General features: G+C 43.2%; 1 protein-coding gene across 1 annotated transcript; it reads right to left on the bottom strand.

Moving 5' to 3' along the window:
• Window positions 1-1,186: 1,186 nt before the first annotated feature.
• On the bottom strand, window positions 1,187-27,657 carry fbln1 (fibulin 1). Its single transcript, XM_079163665.1, has 17 exons — window positions 27,544-27,657; window positions 23,512-23,620; window positions 21,801-21,930; window positions 20,404-20,563; window positions 19,877-19,942; window positions 19,703-19,789; window positions 19,417-19,554; window positions 19,181-19,318; window positions 18,637-18,780; window positions 18,406-18,531; window positions 18,086-18,211; window positions 17,733-17,852; window positions 17,350-17,481; window positions 17,127-17,250; window positions 12,010-12,155; window positions 10,566-10,706; window positions 1,187-1,726 (listed from the first exon to the last, which is right to left on the bottom strand). The coding sequence occupies exons 1-17, from the start codon at window positions 27,596-27,598 to the stop codon at window positions 1,587-1,589; spliced, it is 2,082 nt and encodes a 693-aa protein (XP_079019791.1). The 5' UTR covers window positions 27,599-27,657; the 3' UTR covers window positions 1,187-1,586.

Here is a 27,657-nt window from a genome sequence, read left to right as displayed (position 1 = left end):
CTTGTTCCCCTCTTCAGTTACTCTACCAAAGAGGATTTTATGAAAAATCCTACATCCCCAGCTCCCCAGAGAGACAAAGAGACCATGAGTGAAACCCTCTGTCAGCATGTTTAAATGCGTACACAGAGCATCTTGAGTCGAAGCTTATGTAGCATACAAGTAACACAACTGAGGGCATTCTGAGGACAAGCTGTCGATACATGTCTTAACTGCCCCTCAGATATCATTGGGTGCAAAGTAAACAGAATGTTCTAAATGTCACCATGGAAACTGACGTTCCACAAATCGCCATGAATAAAATGAAACTGGCTGAGATAGTTTTATTTGCACGTCTGTGTTTGTTAGTTAATATTGACACGTCCGAATTATCATAATCCAGTTTCCTGTCATTGGGTTGTGGTTTAAATTCATTGCACAAGTCATGAGTTTGGGTTCACCAAGTCAAAATGTACTGAATTATGAAAACACGTTTCACATGTTTGGGCAAAATAAAATTTGAATACCATTGTTCAAATTCCCCACAAAACAGCCACTCTGCAGTTCAATATGTAATGAACAGTTAATCATCATTATAAAATCATTTGGTAATTTAGCTATACTGTATATACAGACATTAGTACTTACATTCCCGTGCCTATTTCAAGATGAAAGAATTGGAACATTGTCACATAAGTGAGAGGAACCAAGCAGAGACTAGTACACGTACAACAATATTAATGACTGATCTCATTCAGCCAGATGAGGTTTAAAATACTAAGTAAGTACATATACACATTTGTTAACTGCAGCCTTCTAATTTTGAGTCTGTCAAAAGACCATCAACAGGCCAGGACAAAGAGAAATAATGGGGCACAACGAGGACCTGAATTGGGGTGTGAGAATAATCTGTGGAAAACTTGACCACTGTCTTGGTGAGCGAGTAGTGCTAGCTTACGTTACCTACTATAGTGGAATTGATGGTGATCGTCATATTTGTTGAAATACAACCCTTTCTTTCTCTCCGTACTTCTGTTCTTATGGCTTGTAAAACATATACATACAGATGTTTTATTATCGTCCTGAACCCTGTAGAGTAAATTCAGTAAGACATTCAACGGTTGTTAAATGTTACTTGAGGGAAACACAATTAAGCAAATACTGTAACTAAAATAGTGTTTATTTCATAGAAAAAATACCTTATCCTATGCATACAGTAATGGAGGAAAAGTGAATGCTACAAAAACAAAGTCTTATAATGTCATGAAAAGAATATTGTTGAATTTAATCATTGTCTCCTTCAATGACCTTTCTAAATGCATGCACTTTCAATTAAGAAAAAAACGTTCTGGACGTCTTTGTTCTTAATAGATTTTCAATAACATAAAGTCTCCATATTTAGCTCCATTGTGCCACAGTTGCAATGCAGGAGTGCACTACAGACTGAGCTTGTCATCAAAGTGTAGCGCTCTCGTTTTATCGCAGAAAAGTAATCAAACATAACATTAAAACCTTAACACTGATCTATGCATTGATATAAATAAACCAATGTGTACAGTGTTGACAATGGATGTCTTAATACAATGTGATAGAAATGTGGCATCCAACTCTCAGAACCAGAACTCTGAGACGAACACGTGAACGTTGATAATGTTCTGGCCGGCGTCGCCTTGAGTTGTCAGGTTGCGCATGGACAGTTTCAGTGTTGTAGCAAGTGGACCAATCAGAGACTTCACCTGGCGAACAACACCTGAAGGAAACAAAAGAATAACTGTATCAGTGACTATAGTTGACAACACTACAAGGATTGGCTTTACTGACACCAATATATATTTGTTGACGTTGTCATTTCTTGCCCTTAAACGCAATTGTTTAAGGGCAGCAATTAGTAATCGGAATTGCTATTAGGTTTAAAGGGTCACCCTAAAACTGTTTCCTCACTTACCCTTGGCGGTGTCTAGCAAAGCAGATAGTTTTGGTTTCAAGGGCTGAGGTTTTGATTTTGAAAAACCCACCCCACCCCACACCCCACCCCAGGACAATTGGGGATAATGGACTAGTGTTTGTGGTGCTCAGCATGCTGAAAAAAATTTGTTTTTCAATAGCAAAGTTTCAAAATTGTTCTTTAGCCTTCTGTTTCATACATGTCTGACAGCTCTGTCAAATTGCTGTATTCTTCAATTTGATTCAATACAGCTGACTACAGTGGTTGCCTAACGGCTTTGCGCTTATAGAGCCAAAGCATATTTGATGCGCTTCCTGCGCTAGCTGGTCTTAACAAAATGTTATGTTTTGTGGAGAATCCACATACATAATTGTCAGCAGTTTTCATAGAGACTATTACTTTGGTAGGAAATGGCTCAAATTAATACTCACCCTAACACCAATCCATCCCATTTGAAAATCTCACTGTTTCACTTTTTAACATACATGTGGGTATCTGGAGTCCCTACCAACCCACAAATTGACAACCTAGTCAGTAATGTGTGGGCTGCCTAGATCAGAAAACATGTGAGTCAACAAGCCATTCAGATTTGGCTCCCCTTCCAATGCTGACTTAAACAATCTATACCATATGGCAAAAATAGCACATAACATAGCACTATTCTCACAAGCCAATCAGAGCAGGAAAGCCTTTTTTCGAACAGGGCTTAAAGAGACTAAAACGGAGCGTTTCAAACAGGGGGTGAACACAGGTATATTCAGGCAGACAGTATGAGAAAAAGAACGTTTGTTTTTTGTGTTTTGTGTAAACATGTTCTACTAGAAACCGACAATACAAGTATAAACCTAAAATTAGCATGATATAACATTCCTGTCTGGAGGTGTGCCGTGGTATCAGCTGGTATATTTGTGATGAGCATTCAAAAGACGTGGGATGTTAACCAGCCAAGCAAAGTCCAGTGATGTCCCGGCTGTCCATGACAATCTGAATTGCATTCCTCCCTCCCACCTTCCACCCTCTCCATGGACAAGAGACACCCTCTATCATGGTAAAACAGATGGGAGAATAAACATACTGCAACAGAGCATTACTGAATGCCCATGGAATTCATTGGGTGCTCTTTCTAAGTGAACATGCGATTACACAGGGAAAAAAATGCCAGTGTTTATACAGGCTGTCAGCGGGCCTTTTCTCCGCAGAGGGCTGGTGACATTTCAGCTCTGGGCTGTTTGAACAGCCATCGCCAGACTGCAGTCGGGCAGCACAATCACCACACTGTCCTCCTATCGCACCTTCCACCGTCCTCTGTCTTTGTCTCATTTCCTTTCTCATTCATAAGTGAGTCAGTAACGTTTTTAGTATGATGACTCATTGGTTTAACTCACCATGGATCAAAATGACGACAGATCACTGCCTCAATCGGTCTGAATTATGAGGCTCTTTTACGTGGTACTTGTAATAAACATTTGGTCGTTGTTCTCCACTGCAGGGCAGATGATGATGATCCATCCGCTGCGTCCTTTGGGACTCTGGCATTGTATGATGGCAGATCTCCCCCCACCCACTCATTCTCCTCCTTCTCTTCCTCCCCTCTCTTCCCTTCCTGAGGGGGCCTGGTGTTTGTGGCACCATCACTGTGGCCCACAAGGGTAAATGAGTCCCATGTGTTTGATGGAGGGGAGCAGTCGCAGTCACGCGATACAGTCATGGAGGCATTCCTCCAGGAATCCATCTTTAACTCTGGAAGGGGCAAGCAGAGCTTGAACTTCTGTCTCTTTCTGTTTCTCTCGCTCTTTCTCTCTCTCTCTCTCTCTCTCTCTCTGTCACTTTATTTTGCTCTCTCGTCCCTCTCCAAGTCGGATCTGTGGGCACACAACAGATTCCAGCAGATTCCGACGATAAGCACATGGGGGACTGTGGAATGGGGCCCACTTCGACCAGGGTTGCCCCCTTGTTTTGGTGTTTTTGGGACTCTGTTGCGTAGAGACACTAGACAGGGGAGCGGGACTGAGATTTAATTGTTTCCAAAGCCTCACCGCCACCGGAAAGAGCTAACCTTTGCTTTAACCTAACAGCAGCAACTGACACGGAACAAGAGATTGAATGAAATGATTTTGAGCCTGACCTTTTTTTTCAGACATAAGCCAATCAAGATGGCAGGCAACTCTGAGTTGACCGATGCAAACTCAAAGCCAGTTCAGAAGGTTCATGATTTGTCCATGTACTTAAATCAGTACTTCAAAAGCTTCAGTGGTGGGTTGAGCAAGCACACAATGAAGATGAGTAAGTATATTATGAGCCCAATATGGACCACCGCAAAGACAGATGGGATTCAGTCCACATTAAGGCTTTCTTCTAAATGCACCAAGTGTGGCCTCCATCTAACGAGGGCTTAACACTCTATATTCAGGGTCAACTGCGGCTATGAAAATCCTAAAAATTCCTACAGAAAGCAGTTAAACAATCTTTTAAATAAATAAATAAGGAAAACACATATCACGTCTAAACTGAATTTCTTTTAGGACATCTAAACAGTGCAATATGTGGAATGTGCTTGTTTGTTTTTTAAATTTGTTTGTGGTCTAATTAGCAAACGCATAGGGCTCAACTGTGAAATTCTGGTATAAAGCCCAATAGCTCCTCCAAATCCCCAAATTCCCTCCAAGCTCACTGTTGGTGATTCGAAACTCAACTGAAAACTCGCAGTTTAGTTTTCCTCACCTCAAATTTTGGAATCATGCTATTGGGCATGATAACAAACCAGGGAATGTATGCTAACATGTGAGATGTATCACTGTCGTGATTTGCGGAAACACTTGTTTTATACAACTTCGAGCCTTTGTTTAACTTGTTTTTTGCACAGCCTTGAGGGCGAGAAAAAGGTAATTATGTTAGGAGCTTGATACTAAAGCCAGTGTATGTGACCATGATGACTCTTTGTTTCCGTAAGCTTCCCATCAAAAGCAAAGTGGTATCCTAAATGAGGGGAAAGCATCAACTAACAGCTGGGCCTCAACATACTCACAGTGAACCTGAGGTGAAACCACAACTGCATCTTTAACATTTCATCCGGCCTGTAAGGCAAAAAGCCAATAGCCGCAAAACAGGTTGACTTTGATTGGCTACCATACCACCTGAGATTTATATAAATAAACACGGCTAGGTTTTTAAAACCCTGTGCCTTGCCCTGTGACTGGGTTGCAAGGTCACGTAATCTGAGGCCTGAAGTTCCCGAGCAGGAAATCCAGTTGTAGTGCCGGAGAGGTTTGTGGTATCTTTCCATCTCACTGAGGTATCTGCCACAGGGTGCAAAGGTGACTTGAACAGCCACCATCAAACAAACAGCTGTACAATCTGTCCGCTCTCCAAAAACATTCCGCCACACCATAAAGTAGCCACCTAAGTAGAAAATAGCCTTAAATAAATGCATAATAGTAGCAGAGACACTGCCACAAAACAAAGTGAAGCAAATGCCAGGAGGCATTTGTCATCCTTCATGGCCACGAGTGCGGCAATATTGAAGGGTTACATGTAAACAGTACAATTTCTTGGTTTTCTGGTTTCTACAACTCAGCGAGGAAGTGTATGACAAAATCCAAAATGAACGGGTTTAACACCAGAGACAAATGAAAAATATGCATTGGCCTCACCACAGTATTGTATAATGACACACTGGCTGTGGCGCTATGCATGCTCACTGCAGTGAAACCATTGGAGAGTATCCAAGTGGTGTACAAAGTTCCAGTATGCAAAGAGTGGAGGGCATTCTTCAGCATCATTATGGCTATAACTGTGATGTGTTTTTTATCTAACCATATCGCTGAGGTACAGCGGAGCACTGTTGGCATAAACATAAACACAGCGGTTTCTTGTTCAAAGATTCTTTTTTTACTGCCCGAAACTTTTTATCCAAAAAGTCCATAAAAGCGAGGACACATGCCATAGGAATTGCTAACTAGCTCCCTTGTTACCCCATTAGCAAAACAACCAATTTCAGTTTTGATAACCCATCAGCATGGCTGAAATATAATCCATTCAAATTGCCAACATAACACACTGTGCGAAAACTGAGTGCACAGGCCCCATGGGTGCCTGATCTGCTTACAGCCCGGTCACTGGTCACTGGTCACTGGCGCGAGGACGGCCAGTCAGGTCAGGCTGTCCAAACACAACTCTGACCACTCCAAAGAGAGGGTGGGAGCCCTGCCCACCCCTGCTTTGAAAGGCCAGCACATGTGGCTCGATATTTTAAGGTCAATTAACAGCGAGTCATACTTACAGATCACTCAAATGGCCCGTGGGTCATTGTTGGACTGTGTCGCAAACTGGTTAGTGACATCATTGAGAAGTAGCCGTGGGGAATCGGTTGGTTCTTTTCTTGGACTTTCTGTTTTAAGCAGTTGTGGGCCAGAGCAGCTGAGATGACATAACATGCACCATTATCTTTACCACAACCTTTGCACTATATTACAAGTGACCTTTCAAAGCTAAGACCCATAACTAAGGAGCAGAAAATAGACTTGAAAATGTAGCGTAAATGGAAAGGATACAAAAACCTGCTTTGTTTGCATTTTATAGTACGTTCTCCATCTCCATTTCAAATGGAAGAAAGTACACAGGATCTTGATAAACTGTTTAAGTGCTTTGCAATGGATGAGAACAGTATTCATGTTGTGAACTGAGCAATTACCTAAACAAAGTTGCATCTTCTTAAAATCACAGTGCCAGACTGCAAAGAGTAATGCCGAGTATAAATTTAATAGATCACTACCCCAAGGGAGATAAGTGTATCTGGTAAATTATTAAGACAGTTTTATTGCTAGCAATTTTTGAGCGTGCCATATCTGCATCGCTATCTCTTCATCGGCACGCTGGTGGTGGAGGACCACCCGATGGGAGCGCTGAGTGTTTGACTGTGGGGTTGTTGAGTGGAGAAGACCCTGTTTTGATTAGCTGTGCTAATCTCTTGCGGGGCAGACAAGGAAGGATTCCTTATGGTCTTGGCGCGCTCTAGTGGGCCCGCTGCTGCCGTGCCATGATTTATCCCAATGACAGCCTCTCAAGTTGTCTGCTTATCTCCACTGTTTTCCTCGACTCCTCACCAGCACGGCCACAAGCCAGAGCCACAAGCTCCACTGGCTCTGAAGTAGTCATGTCTCACACAGTAGGCTCACATTCCACCAGCCGCTGTAGACGGCCGCGCTGACGACCATGGCTACCTGCATGGAGACAAACTGTCCACTTCCTCTTCCTTTCATCTTCCTGGCTGCCTCTCTGGCTGCCATTCCTGTGCCAACGGTAATGCGAAAGGCATTTATTGTCTACGCAGGATATAAACCGCAAAGGCACATTTCCACCTGCATTTCAAAAATGAAAGGAATTTAGCTGCGACCTCTTAGACTTATAGCTTCTCCAGAGGATGGCTATGATTCATGAAGAGAAGGTACTATATTAGTTGTTGCTCTCCAAACATAAATATGGCATAAATCAGTTTTTCCTGCTTACAAGGATTAGACAGCAGTGAATCATGGTACAGTAGAATCCTTCCATGACAATGATTACTTAAGAAGAAGAGTCATTTGGACACATCCAAGGGATGACTAAACTTGTGTGATTCCACATTTGTCTACAGTATTTTACATTTGATTTATACACTTATTTATAGGAATAGGAATAAGTAGGTACTGATTTGAACGTTGCTTTTCTTTCCAGGAAGAAATGGGATTGGTGGGTTGTCACATTGTTTCTCTGCATAAAACAAACATAATTAAATAAGAATAAGAATATATCATTTAAACAACTTCTGTGCTAAATAGCGGCTAAAGCAAAACTAAAATAATTCATGCATGCTCAGCAAGCCGACGTTGATGCATGAAGGAAAAAAAGCAGCACTACCCTATGATACCTTCAATTGGAGTGGTCAAAGACAATGTTGATCCCCACAATGATGTATGTCACTGAGATATAATAAAACCAAGGGGACCACTAGCATTGTATCAGAGGTGGGAGACTCAGCCCATGCTTCCAGTAAAGACCAAAGAGCCAGTGTTTTCAAAGGGAGGACCATACACCTACTGACTGCCAAAGTCAATCACCCCTTTATCAACCCTATTCAAACAAGCTGTCCCTATTTGAAAGTGGGTGACAGTAATGCATTCCTCCACTGTTTGTGTTTCCAAATATGTGCATGATGGCTCACAAATGATGTCTTTGTTGTGAGGATGATATACATCACTTCTGCATACCTGCAGGGATTTTGTGTGGTCGGCCGCCGCTGTGCTACCGTGGTCGTCATGGGAATCTGTAAGTGTTTGATCGGTTCTGATCATGTTTTCCGAGCGCCCGAGGGCCTGTTGTGTTTGCACAGATGCGTAAGGCTGTCAGGGTTGTCTTCCAGATGTGACAGTGCTGCGAAAGCCAGTGATGTATGACCAGGAGCTTGGAAAGAGTGGTGCAATTCTTACAATATTTGGTGTGATGTCAGCCTCTATATATACATGTATGTGTGTATGCACATATGCACACACTACATGCCTGTGTGTGCAGTCGACTGTTTTTAAAAGAGTGAGTAAGTGAGCATAACGGAAAAGAGCGTCAGCCAATCAAACCTCTCAAGAATCACTTTTTCAAGTTAGCACCGGATTCTGAGGATTCCTAATTGCCTCTTTTGTCCCTTTCAAAAACACAAGAGGTGGCCAAAAATAATGGCCAAAGTTAGTTTGAGTTTGCGCACTTGTTCATTAGTGGAGCCTCAATGTCTGCGACTCTTCACATCCCACCAAGCTGTAATACAACTGCTGGAGACACTGGAGATACTGGAAACTAAGCTTCCTTAAGTGACACGTCAGCGCGCCTCGTACAATTGGTTGCGCAACAGCAGCGTCTGTGGGCCAAAGCACCAGCAGCACAGCCCACAAAATAAAACCAAGAGGGCCTTCATCGCACCGTGGAGGCCACACTTCACAGCGAGCAGGCAGTGACCAAAAGGTTCCACTGCACAGGGCCTCAATTTGGATATGTGATGGGCAACTGGTGCTAACATGCAAGAGCTGCATCCAATGAGCATCCAATGGGTTTGGGAGAGAAGTGGCTCCTCACAAACAGGCCTTTCATGTGGTCGTCAGTTTAAGTGCTCTAATGCTCGGCGAGACACTGAGGCCTAAGCGTGGGGAAATGGAACAATACATTTAACCACATGAAGCAAAGCACCCGGGATTACTTCAGCACATATTCTCTCTCTCTCTCTTTCCTCGTTCGTTGAATCACAGTCTCTCACTGCAATTTAATTCTCCCTGCCTCCCTTGCAAACACACATACATACTTGCCCTTGCAAATGAGCACCACCATCAACAGGGAATTTCTCTCTAAATCCTTTACACACACAAACACGCACACAGACACACACAGTAGACGGTATATTACAAAATAAGGCTTATCATGCAAAATTACACCATTGCGCATTCCAACAAAAACATACCATTATAAGACAGTATAATTGAATTATAACAGCTCTAACAGTGACTTATGTGCATTATTGCTGGTTAAAAACACTTTACGTGTGAATTTGGGTACGTTTGACAAGCACACATCTCTTGTACAAGAGAGGAACAGTTGCATGCGCCCACAATCCCGCCTAAATAAATGGCAGTCGCTCACTCTATCCTCCTCGCTCTCTCCCCCTTACATTCTGTAAAGACATATGTGCATATCCCTTCGTCCATCAGCGTGAGAAGAAGAAGACGCTGTACTTACACTAACCCCCCTGCCTGCATCTTAGCACAAAACCAAAACACTTAAACGGGCCCAACATTGTGTGTCATCATTGGGCTCACAGCACCCTTATCCTCAAAGTTCAGTTCTCCCACAGGCGTGCAGCAACCTTGGGTCACCACCAGACTAAAGGATGGGAATGGCTTCTCCCCAAACATGTTGTTGTTACACCCCACTGGAAATAGTATCTGCTGCTCCTACTTGAAGCTCTTTTTGCATGCTGGCAGTCGGCGAACAGGTAGCTATAATGAACTGCTTGTCAACGTGCGTGTGACTACAAAAGTATAGATTTATGCAACTCTATTCCAGCACATTCAGACCACCATAACTTATTGTGGAAAGTAATGATCTGCTTGGGATAAGCATAGCCGTAGATAAGTGAATTAAATGGTACTTTGTTAAACCACAAGACTGTGGAAATTGATGCCAAATATTTGGTGAGACAGAAACAAGCCCTCGTCTGTCTCAAAGAGCCACTGGGAGGACAGCTCTCAAAAGACGCAGACACCAAGAGCCCCCATGAAGATGATGACAGCTATGTGATGCCACAACACTGCAATGACCATAACGAACTGTGTCAGATGTACTTATGTCAAGGCGTCCAGACATTGCCAATGGGAGATTTTGTGCTCTTTGTCTTCTCAATGTGCACATGTGAGTTTGATTTGTAAAAAAGAAGAAAAAAATCACATATATTTCATGCATTTCAAAATGGATATTAGGTAAGAAGAAACGCCCCCTTTGTCAAAAAGAAAATGCAATTTCCATTCACGGAGGCTGTCGGGACAGGCTGCATGTTAAAGTTGCTATTGTCAAATGTTTGAGCTAGTTTGATGCATTCAGACTTAAAACAAGGTAAAATCCCTGTACTCACCCACATACATTCCGTTCTCTACCCTCTTGATGATGTCGAAGGCGTTCTCCACGTTGCCCTCCAGTATGTCAAACTTGACATCGTAACTGCCTAAGTGATAGGACCCGTAAGCTGGCACTGTGGTTCTCAGGAAAACAATCTCTGTTGGAAGATAACAATTAGACAAAAAAAGCTTTTGGAGCCTAAACCCTCGTAATCACACTGGGATTGCACCGCCAAGCCAGTGCCAACCCTTGCTTTTCTTTTTTTCTTTGTTCTTTCCAAGTGAAAGACAATAAAATTGGAGATGGAAATGTCTGTGTTTATTGTACACTGAGGGGGTCACAGGAAGGTTGAGGCTTTTCAATGCTGTTGTTGGGCTAAAGGGCCTCGAGTCCTTTACACCCCAACTCCTAGCTTACGAGAAATGACAAGCGCTTAACTCCCCGTGACGTTGTGCATGAGTGTGTCTGAAACATGCATTGCATGTCAGCCAGTAGATGCTTGTGAGCTGTCACTGTCTGCAAGTGATTATCATGGTTACTCATATCCACCCAGCATGGCACTTACTCTCTGGTGTGGGCCAGCCAAGACCGGACTGCATGGAGAACATCATGGAATAACTAATTTGGGGGTCAGAGGTAGTCATATGGATTCTTACAGCTGCAGGGAAATGCATTTGATGGGAGCTCAGAGATTAAGGGGGATAAAGTGGAGCTAAAGAGAAAAAAAGACTGTGGACCACATGGACACACAAAAAGAAATCATTGTTTGCAAAGATTTTAACAGAACATTCTGTAACAAAATGAAGCGTCAATTATGGGCTTTTGTTGTTCGGGAACATGCAGAATACATTTTAGATGAGTTAGATGATCAGTACATTTTAAGTATAGCATTGAAACAACAGATCAACACTTTGGGAAATACATTAATTTGCTTTCTTGTCAATAATTCTATGAGATGACGGATATACTCTTAGCTTACAGTTATAATGACCCTAGAGCTCTTAGCTGGTTAGCTTTGCTTGCTTCCCATAAAGGCTGGAGACAGGGAGATATAGCTAGCCTGTCCAAAAGTGAAAAAAAGCTCAATAATACCCACAATTCACACTTTGGGTTTTGTATTAACTACTAAAGATGTTTAGTAGTGAGCTCTAGAGCTGCTGGTACTGTAGGTCATATTACCTTTGGACAGAGCCAGGCTAGCTGTTTCCCCTTTCTAATCCTTACGCAAGATAAACTAACCAGCTACTGGCTAAAACTTCATAATTACCCTACAAATATGAGAGTGGTATCATCCCATCTAACTCTTGGCAAAAAAAAGGGAATAAGAATTTCCCAAAATGTGTAACTATTCTTTTCTTGAATATTGTCAAACAAACATCTTCTGCTACATGTTTGCCCATCTGGATTACACCAAAAATTCCATAATGAGAATACGCATCAAAAAATGTACCTGTACCTACCCTCTGGCCTTGTGAACTCTCTGAAGGTGGGCAAGGAGATGAAGGTGTGGGACACTGAGTGCATGGGGTCCAGAGCACAGGCGACGTCATTGGGCTGACAGGACTTTGTACAGCGAATGGTGTCAGAGCGTTGAAGCCTTGCAACTCTAAAGGAGGGAACAGACATTGAAAAAGAAGAAAACACAAACACACACACATGGCCTCAGACCTTTTAGGTAATGTCTGTAGAAAGGCTTCAGAGTCAACTGCATTTGGTTTCCCAATGCTCACAATAACAAGGCATCCTTAAGGGCAGCCCACTGCGTAATCAAGAACTCAGTGGGACAACTCCAATGGCCGCTATACAAGCAATATCTCAACAAGACAGCAGGGATACTGGATATAGCAGTCAACATCAAAAACAATCGTATTCTATGTGGTTTGGAAGAATAATAAACCAACAATGGCCAAAGCTCATGTCGAAGCCAACCTTTGTAGCTTGTGGAGACTAGCGCTTGCCATTGATGCTTTTCTGATGCACTATTTCAAGCTGTGTGGGAAATGAATTACTACACCCACAAAGAATGATCCACAACCTGCTCAGGAAAATATTTGGATTTGCTGAGCATCCCCGGCTTCACATCAGATAATCTCTTGAGGAGGATTTATGGGGCAAGGGAGTGTTCTAAAAGACTCCTAAATTGTGAGCAACATGACTAGACAACTCCCCAGCCTCTCCCCAGGGCAGCTCTCATCCTATTATTTAGGGCTTTGTTTATTCCACAGACTAATCAGTGACAGGTCGGAGGGAATAGAGGGCCTCTGCTGGCTCCTAAGGCTAACGCCACCTGAGGTATCCCTATTCACTACCTGTCTGCTACATAAGACTTTAAAAGAGGCTTCTAAGGCACTAACAACCTCATAAATCAAGAGTTTGTCTTTGAAACAATGAGAAACTTGTGATCACGAGAGAGCTATTGAAACAAAATAAGAGCCTTGACTTCGACATCCAAGATGTTAAATTTAAGCTCGGTTTTAACAAAGGAGACAAGTCAGTACACGGTTATATTGGGTTATGAAAACAGTCAAGTCGCCATGTATAAGTCCAGTTAATGTGCATGGCAGCCATATAGCCACATTGTGAGTCATGGGCCGTGGATCTCTGGCTCTCCTCGGGGGACCTATAGGCTGCAGCTGAAAGCCCAGGCCCGGCTTGGGTTGCAGGGCTCCTTCCATGGAGAGTGAGAAGAGAAGCCCCTGACAAAAAGTCAAGCCACCACTGGGTAGGGGCTTGTAATTAGCAATTAGCGGGTGGGTCCAAGTTTTGCTTTGGCCCGCGCCAAACCCACAAAATGTTCTCCTAGTTTATAATACCACGGCCTGAGCTGCAGAAAGACCCGAGCAGGGCTCTGGAGGACAAGGTGAAAGCTCTGTTGGGGTAGAGAGTAAATTTACGAGAAGATAATGACCCAGGGTGAACTGCCCCCTTCAAAGCAAGGGCAGCAAGTGGAGCTAATTACAGCTTCATGTGTGTGTTAATATATGTATATTTCTGAACCAAAAATACCAATATGGGTGTGTATGTTTACTTGTGCATGTGTGCCTTTTGTGCATGCAAACATGCTTCTGTATATGTGTGTGTGTGTGTGTGTGTGCACGCGTGCACGCACTAATGCACGTCTTCTTCATCTCCCCCATGCGTCACGTGGCCCAGCCCAGGAGAAAAACCCCAATACTTTCAGACCAGAAAGAAAAACAGACTGTTTGGATGAAAGTCCTCTGGTCAAGCGTAGGGCCTTTTATTTTTTTTGGTAATTATTATTTATAGTCGGCACATTGATAACGACCCAACACAAACACTGCAGGGCATCATTCATTCTGTGCGCGGTGATGTTGCTGTACCACAAATTGTTCAGACCACCGGCCAGAGCCCAGAGCCCCATAACTCAATGTCAAAGGGGAGGAAAAAACCTTCTGCGCACCACTATGTTCTTATTTTAAGGATATCCCCACTAGGGACCAAGTGCATCCTTACTGGCCTGACAGCTCAGGACAGGAGGAACCTAGGACATCTGAATTTACAGTTATTATAAGCCACAGCCCTCGGGCAGCAGCCTCACAGCATGTCAAACTATTTATACTCGCTCCTGCTGGTGCACATTTCCCTCTCCTTTGCCACTGCATCCCATCGCGTGTCACTTACTCAGCCTTCATTTGGATTATCTGTCTGCTTTGGGGTTTACACCCGCAGTATGCAGTGGAAATCTGTGCATTTCACATTAAGTCTAAAAAGTAATGGGAGCTCAATAGATGTGCATGAAAATAACTGCCACAGAAAGACATATTTGCGGTGCAAGGTGACTGATGTTTGGGAAGTGGGAGTAACAATGCATTAAAAGGAAAAGTCTGGCTCATTTTTGATAGGAATTTGGATGTGAAGAATTACTTTATGGACTTAATAAATAGTGAAATTTGACATATATGCTCCTATAACTGAAGGGTTTGACTTATCGATGGGAAATTTGACTTGTTTCTTGGCTGATTTCAAATACAGGCATTTTGCTTGTGTGTTCACAAACATGACTGATGTAGGAAAGCTTTCAAATCATCAGGAGACAATAATAACCAATAATTGTATGAATAAAATATGTTGTTTCATAGCGTTAGTAACAAAATACCTTGTGTATAGATACATGTAGTAATTAGCTTTGAATATATACATGACTAGAGATTTGCATGTATCAATGGATTTCCTCTTGACTGAAGATGTTGGAATAATAGTAATATGAAACTATGTGAGGAAGTCACATAGCCTCCATCTGTGATGTGGCCTCACATTCCAGCTTCTCCCTTTACTGTATTTGATTAAACCCTACAATGCACCATTAGCAAGAACTGGATTTGACTTGAACATGTGTTATTTCTATTTCAATTTTAATAGAAAACTGTTCATCCAACACAAAAACCATAAAAACCTGCAAAATCTCAGACTTTATCGTGCAACCGTCATCAAATTACACTCAGTTATGGGTCGTTACCATTTTATGATTTAACCTGACCTAGAGCGCCACCTAGCGGCTATCACAATGCCTTACCCCCAAGAAGAAAGATTCATAATGCAGAATAAATGGTCCTTAAATCTAGTGTTAAAAAGTTGATTATGCAAAATGCTACATAATATGCTATGAAACTGTGCTTCTTTCTTCTCACTCTGTGTTGTATTGTTTTTTCATATCCACCCTTCAAAAATTATGTGCCATTTTAACATGTGCTTAGTGTCGAACAAAGTCATTTTTGTGATAATTCTTTACCAAAAAAGTGAAATAGAAAATGCTGGATGATTGACCAAAATGTTACAATTAACTTCCATGAACTATAAACACACCGTGAAAGGTTAAAAGTTCTAAAATGTAAACGCTGCGGTAGCAACCTCTAAATCACAAGGTATCCATGCATATCCAAGCATATCCTGCTTTATCATCAATTGTACTCTAAATGGGACCCTAATTTACTAAATCAACACCATGCTTAATTGAAGAAGACTTGAAACTAGCGATTGAGACCTTGGGTATCAGTCTCCTCATCTAGTCCCGAAAATATCAAACTATTCCTTTAAGAATATGTACTACTTGGTCTCAAGTGAAATTGCCTCTTTTTTTTGGTCAAAGTCCACATTGTAAATACATTTGTATATTTTAAGAAGATGGGATAATGCACAGATACTGCAGGAAGGACTACATGGGGTCATTAGGGGCCCTCAGCTCATTTATGGCTCGGGGCCCCAAAGCTGGTTCATCAGGTCATGAGTCAATACAGCCGTGAGTTTAGACAGGCCGAAACCATCAATAGATGACAGAAACATAAATTATCTTTCGTAGTAAAGATGAATATTGATCCTATAATGATCATGAATTGGAAATCATAGTATATATTTGTATATTTATCAGAATGCATCCATGCAGTATGCCACATAAGGTTGCACTGCATCAGCATGCTTTGCTATCAACATCCTGTATGGTCATCTTGCATGCATTTTGTGTTGTGGATGAACTTTTTTCAGTTTTCTCTTCGAGACAACGCATTTAAAATGACACATCCTTTTTAAGAGTGCGGTAACTTGTACAACCCTACGCAACTCCTGTGTTTATTCTAGGAAGGGATTATAAGGTACTCTGGGCTCCTCCTGGGTAACAAACACCATCACTTTAGCCAGGTATGTGCTGAGTGTGCTGTAGCGACGCAGCCGTAGCTCCAGAGACAGCTCAAAGTCCTGTGGCGTGTTGATGAGCTTTGCCACCGACATCACGCCACCGTTGGGCACCTGCTCCGTCTGGAAGAAACCGCCCTCGTTGCCGGCAGTGATAACAATCTGGATGTCATCGCCGGCCACGGTGTGGGTGGGGCCCATGCGGAAGATGTTGGTGAAGACGGGGATGTTGGTGGGGAAGGTGAGGTGGTAGTAGGTTATTCTCAGGGGCATGGCCAGGCACTCGACAGACTCATTGCAAAGCAAGCGTTCACATCGACTGCAAATAGAGAAGATGGGGGCAGGGCAGGGGGAGGGGGAGGGGGGGGCAAGACAGAACAAACAAGGCACAAAGAGAAGGAGAGAGAGAGAGACCAGGTGTAAATGATATTTGTCGTGCATGGCATGCAGTGGAAGGAACATCGGTCTCTGCAGCATAATACTTCACAGGCCAGTCATGGTGCCCTCTTTGGGGTCATGCAAGGAGTTATTTACTGGTGCCTGCAGAGGTCATACACAGTCTCTACTGTAACAGAGCCAATGAGGGAGTATCCTTGTGCATTTCATCATTCTAAAACAAGAGAACATGCTACAGCCGTGTGTTTTCCGAAGTCATTCCAGCATTGAGCACACTGGACATGCAGAGCCTTGAATAAAATATGAGTAGGGGTTTGGTTTAATGGCTTGACATTGTTTAATGTTGCACTCAGAGCTCTTGGTGGGATGACCAATCAAACTTGACTGTTAGGAACATGGACCTTGCTCTCTGAATGTTTATTTGTCTGTGGTTTTGTGTCTTTTAATTATCATATTTCCAGTACATATTTAAGGTTGTGTCTGTTGACAAGTGTGTCATGTTCAGCAACAATGTGTACTGAATCCAAATACTCACGTCTCTCCAACACGCCGATAGTTGTTTGGACAGTCGAAGGACAAGCATCTGAATCCTCCCTGCACATTGAAGCAGCTCTGATTCACTGTGCATGTGTGTGTTCCTGTAACGCATTCATCAATATCTGGGAGCAAAAAGACAAAAAAAGAAACATTTTATTTCAAAACATTCACAAAAATAAATACCAAAATTGACATATGCCTGCACGTGTGGGATAGCTCACCCTGGCAGCTGCGCCCATTGGGTGCCACGGTGTAGCCAGTGGCGGGACAGGAACAGTGGAAGCTGCCAGGGGTGTTGAGACAGCGATAGGAGCAAATATGACCTCCGGTGGGCAGGGCGCACTCATCTATATCTAAAAGTGTGACAGAGACAGATAAACACAAGTCAAACCAAACAGTAAATTAAAAATATATATATTTGAATTATATTATAATATATATACATAATACAGTTTGCTTTATTATTCTCACACACAAGCCGACTCTTCATGTTAACACAATGTTGAATCTAGCTTAAAAGTACCATAGCAAAGAGGAAAAGTATTTTTTTTCTCTCGAAATATTCATGTATACTCAAGTATCTGTTAAAATGGTTCCATTTTACCTTCACAAGTCATGCCATCTATATCACTGAGCTGGTAGCCACGTCGACAGTAACACTGGTAGGACCCGTACACGTTGGCACACTCCTGACTGCATGGGTTGCTCTCGCACTCATTCAAGTCTATGCAGAGAAAAGATTATTACAGAGCATTGTGAACTCTATCCTAATATTTTACGAACACAGACACCTCAAAGGCAATTTAAACCGTGCACCTGCAGAGAGGCGGATCCTCACCTGTCCATTTCAATATGTAGCCTAATACATAAACAGTTACTTGCATAGGTACGTACCTGACTTGCATGTGAACAGGAGACGCAAAAAAAAAGTTGTAGTTCTCTGGGTATTTGTCTTACCGTCACAATTCCTGCCGTCAGCGGATATCTTGAAGCCGGTGGTGCAGCTACACTTGTAGGATCCCAGAACGTTTTCACACTTATGAGCACACAGGCGGCCAGGGTAGTGCCTGCATTCATTAACATCTAAAACACAAAAGTCCAAATATGCCACAGTAAGAAGCTATAATCATCATAATCAAAATTCTCTTATACACATTTTGACCAGCACTGATAAGACGTTCAGTTCTAGATGTATGTTTTATTTATTTATGCAGAGGATACACTTGGATTCAGCTACTTGTGTTGGAGCACCAAGCGAGATGGACCATGCTGCTTACCCTCACAAGTACGACCGATGCTGTTGAAGGTGTAGCCAGCCTCACACTCGCAGCGGTAGGAGCCTATCATGTTGATGCAACCATGACCTGCACAGGCCGTTTCAGGGCCGTTACACTCGTCGATATCTGCGGAGGGGGAAGCAAACAACAGGGAACACCATGATATATGCACCTCGGACAGGTTAGTGAGATGCTTTGTTACCTAGGATTGGTTGAGTTTTTCAGCCGTACCAACACAGCGTGTGCCTTCTTCATTGACGTGGTATCCTCGACCACAGTTAACGGAGTTCCTCTGGCAGATGTAGGAGCCAACTGTGTTGATGCAGATATGCCCGCGGTGGCAGGGGCCCATCTGGCTAACACATTCATTGATGTCTGACAACACAGACACAGAGGACATTTTTAAATCATGAAAACATTGCCCCGGTCCGTCTTATATAATACAGCTGAATATGCAGTTCTTTAAATGTTCTGTGTTTACCTGTCATACTAACTCTCCCTCCCGCCCTGCACTAACCCCTTTCCCACCATTCCCCTCACCTGAAGACCTGCGAGCACTTCCTCACCTGCTCCCCAGTTCCCTGATTAGTCCTGCAGGATTTATGTAGAGTCCATCTGCACTCTGTCTTTGCCAGCGTGTCTAGTGTGCATCCGTCTAGCTTACCTACAGTCTGTTATTCTGCCTATTTAGTCACAAGGTAGCCACCTAAAATATACATGTAATATGTTCTCTTGCAGTTGTTGTTGAGGGCTGTTGTAGGTGTATGGTGCATACCAATGCAGTTGCCGAGGGCATCCTGGATAAAGCCGGGACCGCAGTTCACCGTAGGGAGACAACGGAACGACCCCTGGGTGTTTTGGCACTCAAACTCTGGGCCACAGTTGTGGATGCCAGTCTCACACTCATCAATGTCTGGATGAAGAAATCACAGCAAAATTGCCATTGAACACACTGACAAAAGAACATGACTCAAGACACACAGTAACAAGAGGCAAACTGAGTGCCCTGACCTTTGCAGTTGTTGTCGTCAGTGAGTTCATAGCCAGTACCGCAGCTGACCTCTCTCTGGCAACGGAAAGAGCCCTCTGTGTTGATGCAACGCTCTCCTCCGCGACAGTTGCTGGCTCCCAACAAACACTCGTTGATATCTAAACGTTTTTGAAAGCAGAGGTTTGTTTTACTGTGCTGATATTTCCAATAGTGACACACATTATTACAGTTTTTGTGTTTTAAAAAAAAAAGAATTGTTCTCTGTGCTCTGATTTCTTTGTCACGGGGAGGAGGAGCGCCGCCTACCCTCACAGCTCTTTCCATCTGGCTTGAGTTTGTAGCCTTTGAAGCAGGTACAAGTGTCATTGGCCACACATTCATGAGCACATTTCCCTATAAAAGAAACACAAACATGTTGATAAGTGATCACGGCATTTGCGAGGTGTAGAAAAGCTTGTTTATCGACGTATTAAACCATACCTTTGCACTGATCACTTAATATCGAATTTTCTCCATGTTTCTCCGTGTTTTCATCGTTGTTCGGTACTGCATGAGAGAAAACCAAACGTGTTTATATGCCTCACATCTTAACAGCGTATGCCGCTATCTTAAGAAAGAGCACTAAACCATAAACAAATGTTGCTACTTTTTTTTTTTACAGGACTGCAACTTATGATTATTTTCATTAATAATTAAACTGCTGTCTGTCAATCAATTCAAAACCCCAAAACTCTCACAACTGATAAGTTGCTGCTGGAGTGCTCATGAGCATCACACTAAATCTCTAATTGCTGTTTACCTCCATATCCAACAGAGGGCAGTGTGGGCTAATGTTTGACAACACCAGCAGCACCTTCAATTTTCTTCATTCTTATGCTCATCCTTTTGGGCACAGGTTTTCCCATGGGGCTTTCTGTTTTTCTACCCTAATGTAAGTTGCCTGCTTTGATGCAAACAACATTTGCAATAATATTTGGTCTACTTCATGCTGGATTTTTATCACCCACATTCAGTTTTTTGTATGGGAGTGGTCTGGTTGTCTGGGGCTCCATCCACGCAGCAGGCCCGGGACACCAGGCCACACTGGTAGCCCACCGACAGGTTGTGGTCACAGGGTAGATCCTTCGCCTGGGTCGCCTTCCCCAGAAGACAACAGTCGCAGCACATCTGCAGAACACAGAGAAGAATAGTATAAGCTTTGGTGCATAATAAAGACTTGAGTCATACAGTAGAGAATTATCACCCTACTCAGCTCTCTAATGCACCAGGGGAAATGAAATGCAGGCAAGAAAAGGGAGACTTTGGGATGATGTCGACAAAACAGGGTGTTACACTGACGACTGAGGAGGATGGGATTCAGACAAACAGCCAAGCTCTCAATCAACCTGACAGACAAAAAAAAGGAGGCTGATTGAGAAGGCACGCCAAGGGACTGGCTTCACACAGACAGATAAAAAGCAGTAAAGACGGACAGAAAGACAGTGATGAGATGACATCATCCCCTCTGGCTCAAGCACGCTCAATCAATCATTATGGCAGCCTGGCAATGTCAGTCTGGGAGGGGGATGAAAGGTGCAGAGTGTGGGGGATGGGTGTGTTCGTGTTTCACTTTGGGCAATAAGAGTAGGCTATAGATGGTGTCGAGGTGGTGATAGCGCGATTGGAAACATGCCAGTTTGTTTAAGCCCTTAGGTGGCCAAAATCAGAGTTAATAAAACTTAGCTTTTAAGATGCTGGTAGGCAGATTATTTTTATTATTTTATCCTGTTAGAGTGGGTGAAACCCTCTCCTACTAATATCTCTTGTCTTATTCAGCTTAACTGTGCACATTTGAGTATGAGACGCCACCTGCACTTAACAGTCGATCAAATAAAGACAAGCTGTCCCACTGACAATTGTCTCACCCTTTTTTTAAGAAAAAGCGCCAACTTGCGTTCCCTCCTCGGTACATTTTGCCAAACATTTATCGTTCCATGGTGTGTTGACGTGAAGTACATCGTGAAAATGTCGGAGCGCACTGAGGGCTGAGTTGAAAGAGTAAAAACATAAAAAGGCTGAAAAGTGCCGGGACGTGAGCCTGCAGAAGATTCTAAAGTCGGAGTTTAATTTATAATCTATCTGACAGCAACAAGCTCCATTCCTCCCCGGAGTGACATGCCTCATCCTGCTCACAGCACACACACACACACACACACAAAAACACACACAAATGCACATCACCGCTCTCATCAATCATTTGCCTCCAAACTGTCTGTCCGGCAGAGGGATGTACTGTACATTGATTGAGTGTAGGCAGACTTTTTTTTGGGACACACTGTGATTTCGTTCCCTTTTTTTTTTGTCTCTATTCAACAAGAAAGGCACACATAAACATATGTGTGTGCACATGCAAGCACAAGCACACCTTTGTAGTCTTGGTCTCGCAGGTGTTGGTGAATAAAGAATCGCAGACTCCTTGGTCTTTGGCCACGGTGATGCCGGTGGTGCACATGTTATCCTCAAGCACTGTTACACAGCAATGCTCCTGCACTATCCTGTCAGCAAGGAAAAAACACAAAACACAGGTGGTGCATTTATTATCTCCTCGGTGCAATGCAACTCTGCCTTAAAGCGTAGCTCATTAAAATCAGCCTGAGGCAAGCCTGATGGCGATCTCAGAGTTGTCAAACTAAAAAATATGTGGATGAGTGGGTTGAGGAAGTCCTGCGTGGATTCCAAGGAGTACACAACGCTGACATCACTGGACTTAAACTGGGGTTGAACCTTGGAGTTAAACCAACATTTCAGTCCCAAAAGGAACAGTTGTCCACCTCCGCATGTCCGTACTCAGGGTGGGATTGTGGTCTTTGACAGAATGAATCTGATTATAATACCACTCAAACAAACCACCCCCCTTTACATGCTGTGTCCTGTGAGAATGGAGAAAAGTTCCCCACTAATTGGGTGAGTAACAGTTGCCAGTACGACCAGAATCAGACATCTATTTCCCTAAAAGAATCAGTGACGACAAATTTAAAACAGAAAGTGAGAAACACGTTGTTACTGGAAGTACTCCAGCCCAACCTTGACCTCTGAGCTCTGAGGATCACAACATATATATCTCTCCAGGGATCAATGAAATGCTGTGTATTACTACGATGGGTGCTTGGATGTCAAGAGTAATATCTGGAACAAGCACAGCCTCTCACATGACACCACTACTATCAAAATATCAGTTACTTAATGTTTCTGTTTGATCAGATTTCATTGTGTTGTCTAACATTTGCTGTTTGTGCAGTCCAATCAGTTACGAGTGGGTGTTTCTGTCTGGTCTGGAGTTTACGAGACAGAAAGCATAAAACGCCACCCCCTCACCTCTCCGCTCTCATATCCGACCAGAATCTTTATCAACTCTTACCAGAAAACCACTTTCCACATAAACTACTGTAGGTCTCAAATTCACTTCAAGGCGCACACCTCTTCTGCAGAACCTTTTAAGGGCACAGTCGCCCTCCTGCTTTTCTTTTCTCTTCTCCTTTTCTGTCGTACTTTCTTTTTTTTCCTTTGGTGTCTGAAGTAATCGTTCAGATTTCCTGTTATTGTTTCACCAAGGTATTTCCTGGGTATTGAAACAGGCCCTATTCTGACCCCCCTTTACCCCTTTTCTACCCTCCTCCCCCACAAAAACCTCTGCCCTTTTCCTCTTTTCCCCTATAATTTAGACAAATTTGGGATCACTCGGGGTGGCTACGGTAAATGTGTTTGCCATCAGCAGCAGATCTCCGTGGCTTATGGGACCCTGAACCTGTGGCAGCACACCCTCTAGGGTTACCAGCAGACCTGTTATTATCCCATCACTATTAGTGTTTCCTGCGCTCACGTGAAGTGAATAATGTGCCTGGAGATTTACGGGAGTAAGGTAAAGCGATCTCTTTTTAAGGGCCTACAGACATCCCATACATGGTACCGACCAAATCCCCCTGGGCCAATACTGCGGGAGCTTCCGTGGCGCGAATAGAAAATGTAAGTTTGTGACACAGGGTGCAGCAGTTAATGACTTGTAATTCAGAATGAGCCTCAGGCAAGTCTAACTCATGGTGTATACATTTGCAAAGTAGCAGAGAGCACCTGCTCACCTGCACGGGATTGACTCAGAGATGAGAGGGAGGGACGCACAGTCTTCGTTGTCATTGCCACGCTTCTGGCCATCTTTACAGCAGTCCTCTATGGAGATCTGCCCGGCTCCTACAAAATGTTCAAAACAGCACAAGGTGTGTTTGTGTGAACAGGTGGTCAATTTGTTCACATCCCATTCACTGTCAAGAGGGTCGTTTTCATATCTGGCATTGTCTGGTTTGTTCGCAGTGAGGGGACACCGGCCGACATAATCCCAGCAGGAGATACGACTCCAGATGGAGCGCTGCTGCTTCTGCACTTATCACACCTGCCTGCAAACTCACAAGATGGTTAAAACACACGCTTTAAGACTTGTTTCGTGCCCGTCACGATGCTCATGACGAAGCAAAATATATCAAATGGCGTAGTGATAAGCATCGTTTTATGACACTAAAGGTGTAATGCGTAAGATATGGCCAGAATTTTTTTGTTTAAAATATTCAATCAATTAAGATTATCAAAAGAAGACAAAGAGGTTACAGTGGGTTAGACACCGTCTAAAGGTTGGGTGGTGCCACAGAATAAATTCACTCAATCAACTTACTGTGGCATTATTGTGAGATAGTTGCTCTAACTTGAGCAACCTAATGACCACAAAGTAAATCAAAGTCGGCATCACAAACAGAACACATACAAAGTGTCTGCTTATGGTGCTTATGGTGTTAACTTGTGATTCCTGAGTCACAACAATTTGTCACCACAGATTGATTCAATACAAAGTGGCAGAAACGAGAAAACGACTTGTGTTTTTGTTTTGTTCTCCCCGCTTCCAGGAGGCTGATTCAACGCGAGGAGAATAGACGCAGCTCCGGAAGACGGACGGACCTTCAGTTAGCAGGTAGTTCAAATGCAGCCAGTGCAAACCTCAGCAGTGGGGGTCTGATCCCGGACCGCCCACACTTTTAACCAAAATTCTGGCCATATCTTACACATTGCCCCTTTAAGCATTATTCCTTTGACAAACACATTTTCTTTTGGCAAAAATAAAACGTGCTGAATAACTGAAGTTATAATGATCAAAAAAGGATATTACCATTGTTCTACATGGCAAGTTGCCTCACGTTCTCCAAAAGATGGAAAAACAAAATTCAAAATCTGTTTGCCAATTTAAATTGCCTGCAGGTCTTTTTTTTGCCAAAGACAATGAATGATGGATATGTTGTTGCAGACTCAAGAAAGGCTTTTTTTTATTTTTGCTGGAGCAAAACCAACTCTGTGGTGAACTGGCTGTTTATTCATGTGGATTAGAGAGTGTGGAATGCCTCAACTCTGTAAACAACCAAACGTCCCAATGACATCAAGTACATTCATTCTGTGGTTTGTGTGATATGCCAAACGTGAAATAGCTTTGGCAGATCGCTTCTTGGACTATTTTTTTTGCCCTTCGGCTCAAACCAGGATAAGTGTGCCAAATTGTTATTAACAATAAGTGCCCCGAGATGAAAAACAAAAGAAAAGAGACAGCAAACTCACCGTGAAATTGATTTGTCGACCCATTACAATAGAATACGAGGTTCTGCTGGTTAGTGACTGAATGCTCTGAATTATTGGAAATAGTGATTGTGAAATGCACTGAGCAAATCCATCTGTTTAAGACACAGCGTCTGACGTTAACAGTCTGGCAAGAGTCAACAAATTCAGATAATAAGTTAGATTACGTTGGGAGGACAAGCGTCTGGAATTGCGGCCCTCAGTTTTATAGATTTGCTGCTTTCTCCCAGAGGGGCAGGAGGAATTTTATTACAAGCAGTAAATCAAAGACGAAGCACAAGCAGGAATAGTCATCATCAAAAAACGTGTTCTGCATTGATCAACTTTGTAACGACACAATGTAAGTGTTGCAATAAAACCCTCAATTTCTCTCAATAGTTTGCAGGCTCCTATAAACCCAGTTCTGCAGACTAGAACAAAGTAGGGGCAAGATATAACAATGACTAAGAGTTAATTCAAAGCAACAAGTGTGGGGGGGGGGGGGGGGGGGGTTCTGAAGAAGAAAGCAAGTCATTTCTCCAGCGTAGGCTACAGGAAAACAAAGCACAGACATAAAACGTTGGGACCATTGCTGCTACACGAAGGATGATTAAGCTGGCAGAAAGGAGTGAATATGGACAGAGGATTTATTACTAGGCAGCCACTTTAGCTGACTCACTATTGACTTCTGGAAGTCTGGCACATCCCAGAATCCTCTGGCCAATAACCCTTGTAGCAGCTGGATGAAATAAGATGGCATTTTAAAAGCTTTTCTCATGGGCCTACCAAGTGGGCCCTCTCAAAGTCTCTCTCTCTCTCTCTCTCTATCTGTCTCTGAATGCTAAAGACCTCTGTCTGTTGGCAAAGTAACACCAGTATGTCGCAATGACACTGAAATAAAACATGTATCTTACAAAAGTATAATAATATGGATATAAATGGGTACTGAGTGCCATTCGTGTCCCATAAGGTGTTAACGACCAAATACTCCTTTGTTGAAGTATGTATAGTTTAATTGACAGTTGGTCTCACTGCTCTGTCCTAGAGTTTTTCTCCCCACAGTAGCCCTCCGCTGATAACTAAGTATAACCCACAAGGCATCACAGAGTCATTCCAACGCCACCACTGTCTGCTGCTCTCAAACCTAAATTGAAAGACCAGAAGTGCCTTAAAAACTGTGTGGTGCTGTGTTATCAAAAGAGGCAAACCAGGCACTCCGGCCTAGACGCGGTTCCCTGTCTCTGTGATGCATTGTCTGCCTGGAGAGGGCTGATTTCCATCTTGGATGGCGATGCTGGTTGTGAGGGCCATTCTGGCAGAGCGGCACATGGCTTGAGTGCGTCTAGACGCCTCATGTAAACAAGGCTTAATGAGCCCACTGAGGCTCCGCCCCGGCAGAGCAGTTGGCTTGAGCCAGACATCACAACAGCAGAGAGCATCTCTTTCGCAGGCTGTAATCGAAGGCTTTTAGTCACAGGTTTCTGGCAATCTGAGTCGTATAAAAAAGGCTCTTACACTCTATCTACCTATCTTTCTGTGTCAGTGTTACATTAGTTTAGGAGTTTTGGTAATGTAACTGGTCGATGATGATAGCGGAATGGATTCACTCCAAATTGACCCGTGACACAACCCCCTATAAAGAAGGCAGCTCTTGAGAAAAGTGGCCCTGCTGACTGTGAAAGTTGCCCCTGCTGACTGTGAAAGTTGCCCCATGTGTGACCAGGGAACCATGAGCTTTTGGATAAGTATAAATCACACTCCTCTGTCCAGACCACCCTGTCCTGGTGAGACACTTGGTTCGTTCTGACATAGCATCGCAGCATACCAGGGCACTTGGCCTTTGACTTGCAGGGCAGAAAGTGCAGAAACCAGGGCAGAGAGAACTCGTGCTTTCAAGTTCTGTGAAACTGCATTTTTAAGTTAACACTCTTCGTGTCATGCGACATCATCTTTTATCACCTTGTAAATAATCGGTAGCATTAATAATATGCAATGAATGAAAGAGTTACTTTTGATATGACATTTTCAAATCATATTAGTGTGTATCTGGATTTTTGTCCTACACAATGCAAAGAATAAGAGATGACTTTATGCAACACTCAATGGCATTAACTACATTGTAGGTTAGGAGGGAAAACAATGGAAACAACAAATAAAAACTTTCCACAGAAATAATGATGATGTTTTGTTACATTTTATGTAATTAAATAAAGCAGAAATGTGAGCCCTTCTTCATTTCAATACACCCCTGCAACACTTTGAAGCGCCCAGCTTTGTGAGCCATGCTTTCATCACATGCCCCAACTAGCCCTGTGCCAAATTCATCACCTCCCCGCGTCTCGCTCTTTTGTCTATTACCACTTCCATTCTTACTGTAAATACCATCACACGTGCGCGTGAAAAAGTTACCGTACAACACAATACCCACCCGCATCTGCATACACTCTTTGGCTCGGTTTGGATGACCTTAATTACAAAGTCGTCACGTGGCAGTGATCTTTTCCTCCAAAAAGGTAACTTACCTTGGCCAAGGAGAACCCCGAACACAGAGCACAGCAGCACTGCACACGGACCCATTGAATGAAAAGAGATTCGACTGGAGGGAGAGGAGAGAGAGAGAGAAAAAAAATGTGTCC

The sequence above is a fragment of the Pholis gunnellus genome (assembly GCF_910591455.1).
Source record: "Pholis gunnellus genome assembly, chromosome: 7".
Classification (NCBI taxonomy): Eukaryota; Metazoa; Chordata; class Actinopteri; order Perciformes; family Pholidae; genus Pholis; species Pholis gunnellus.
This window is presented reverse-complemented; position numbering and strand designations above follow the sequence as displayed.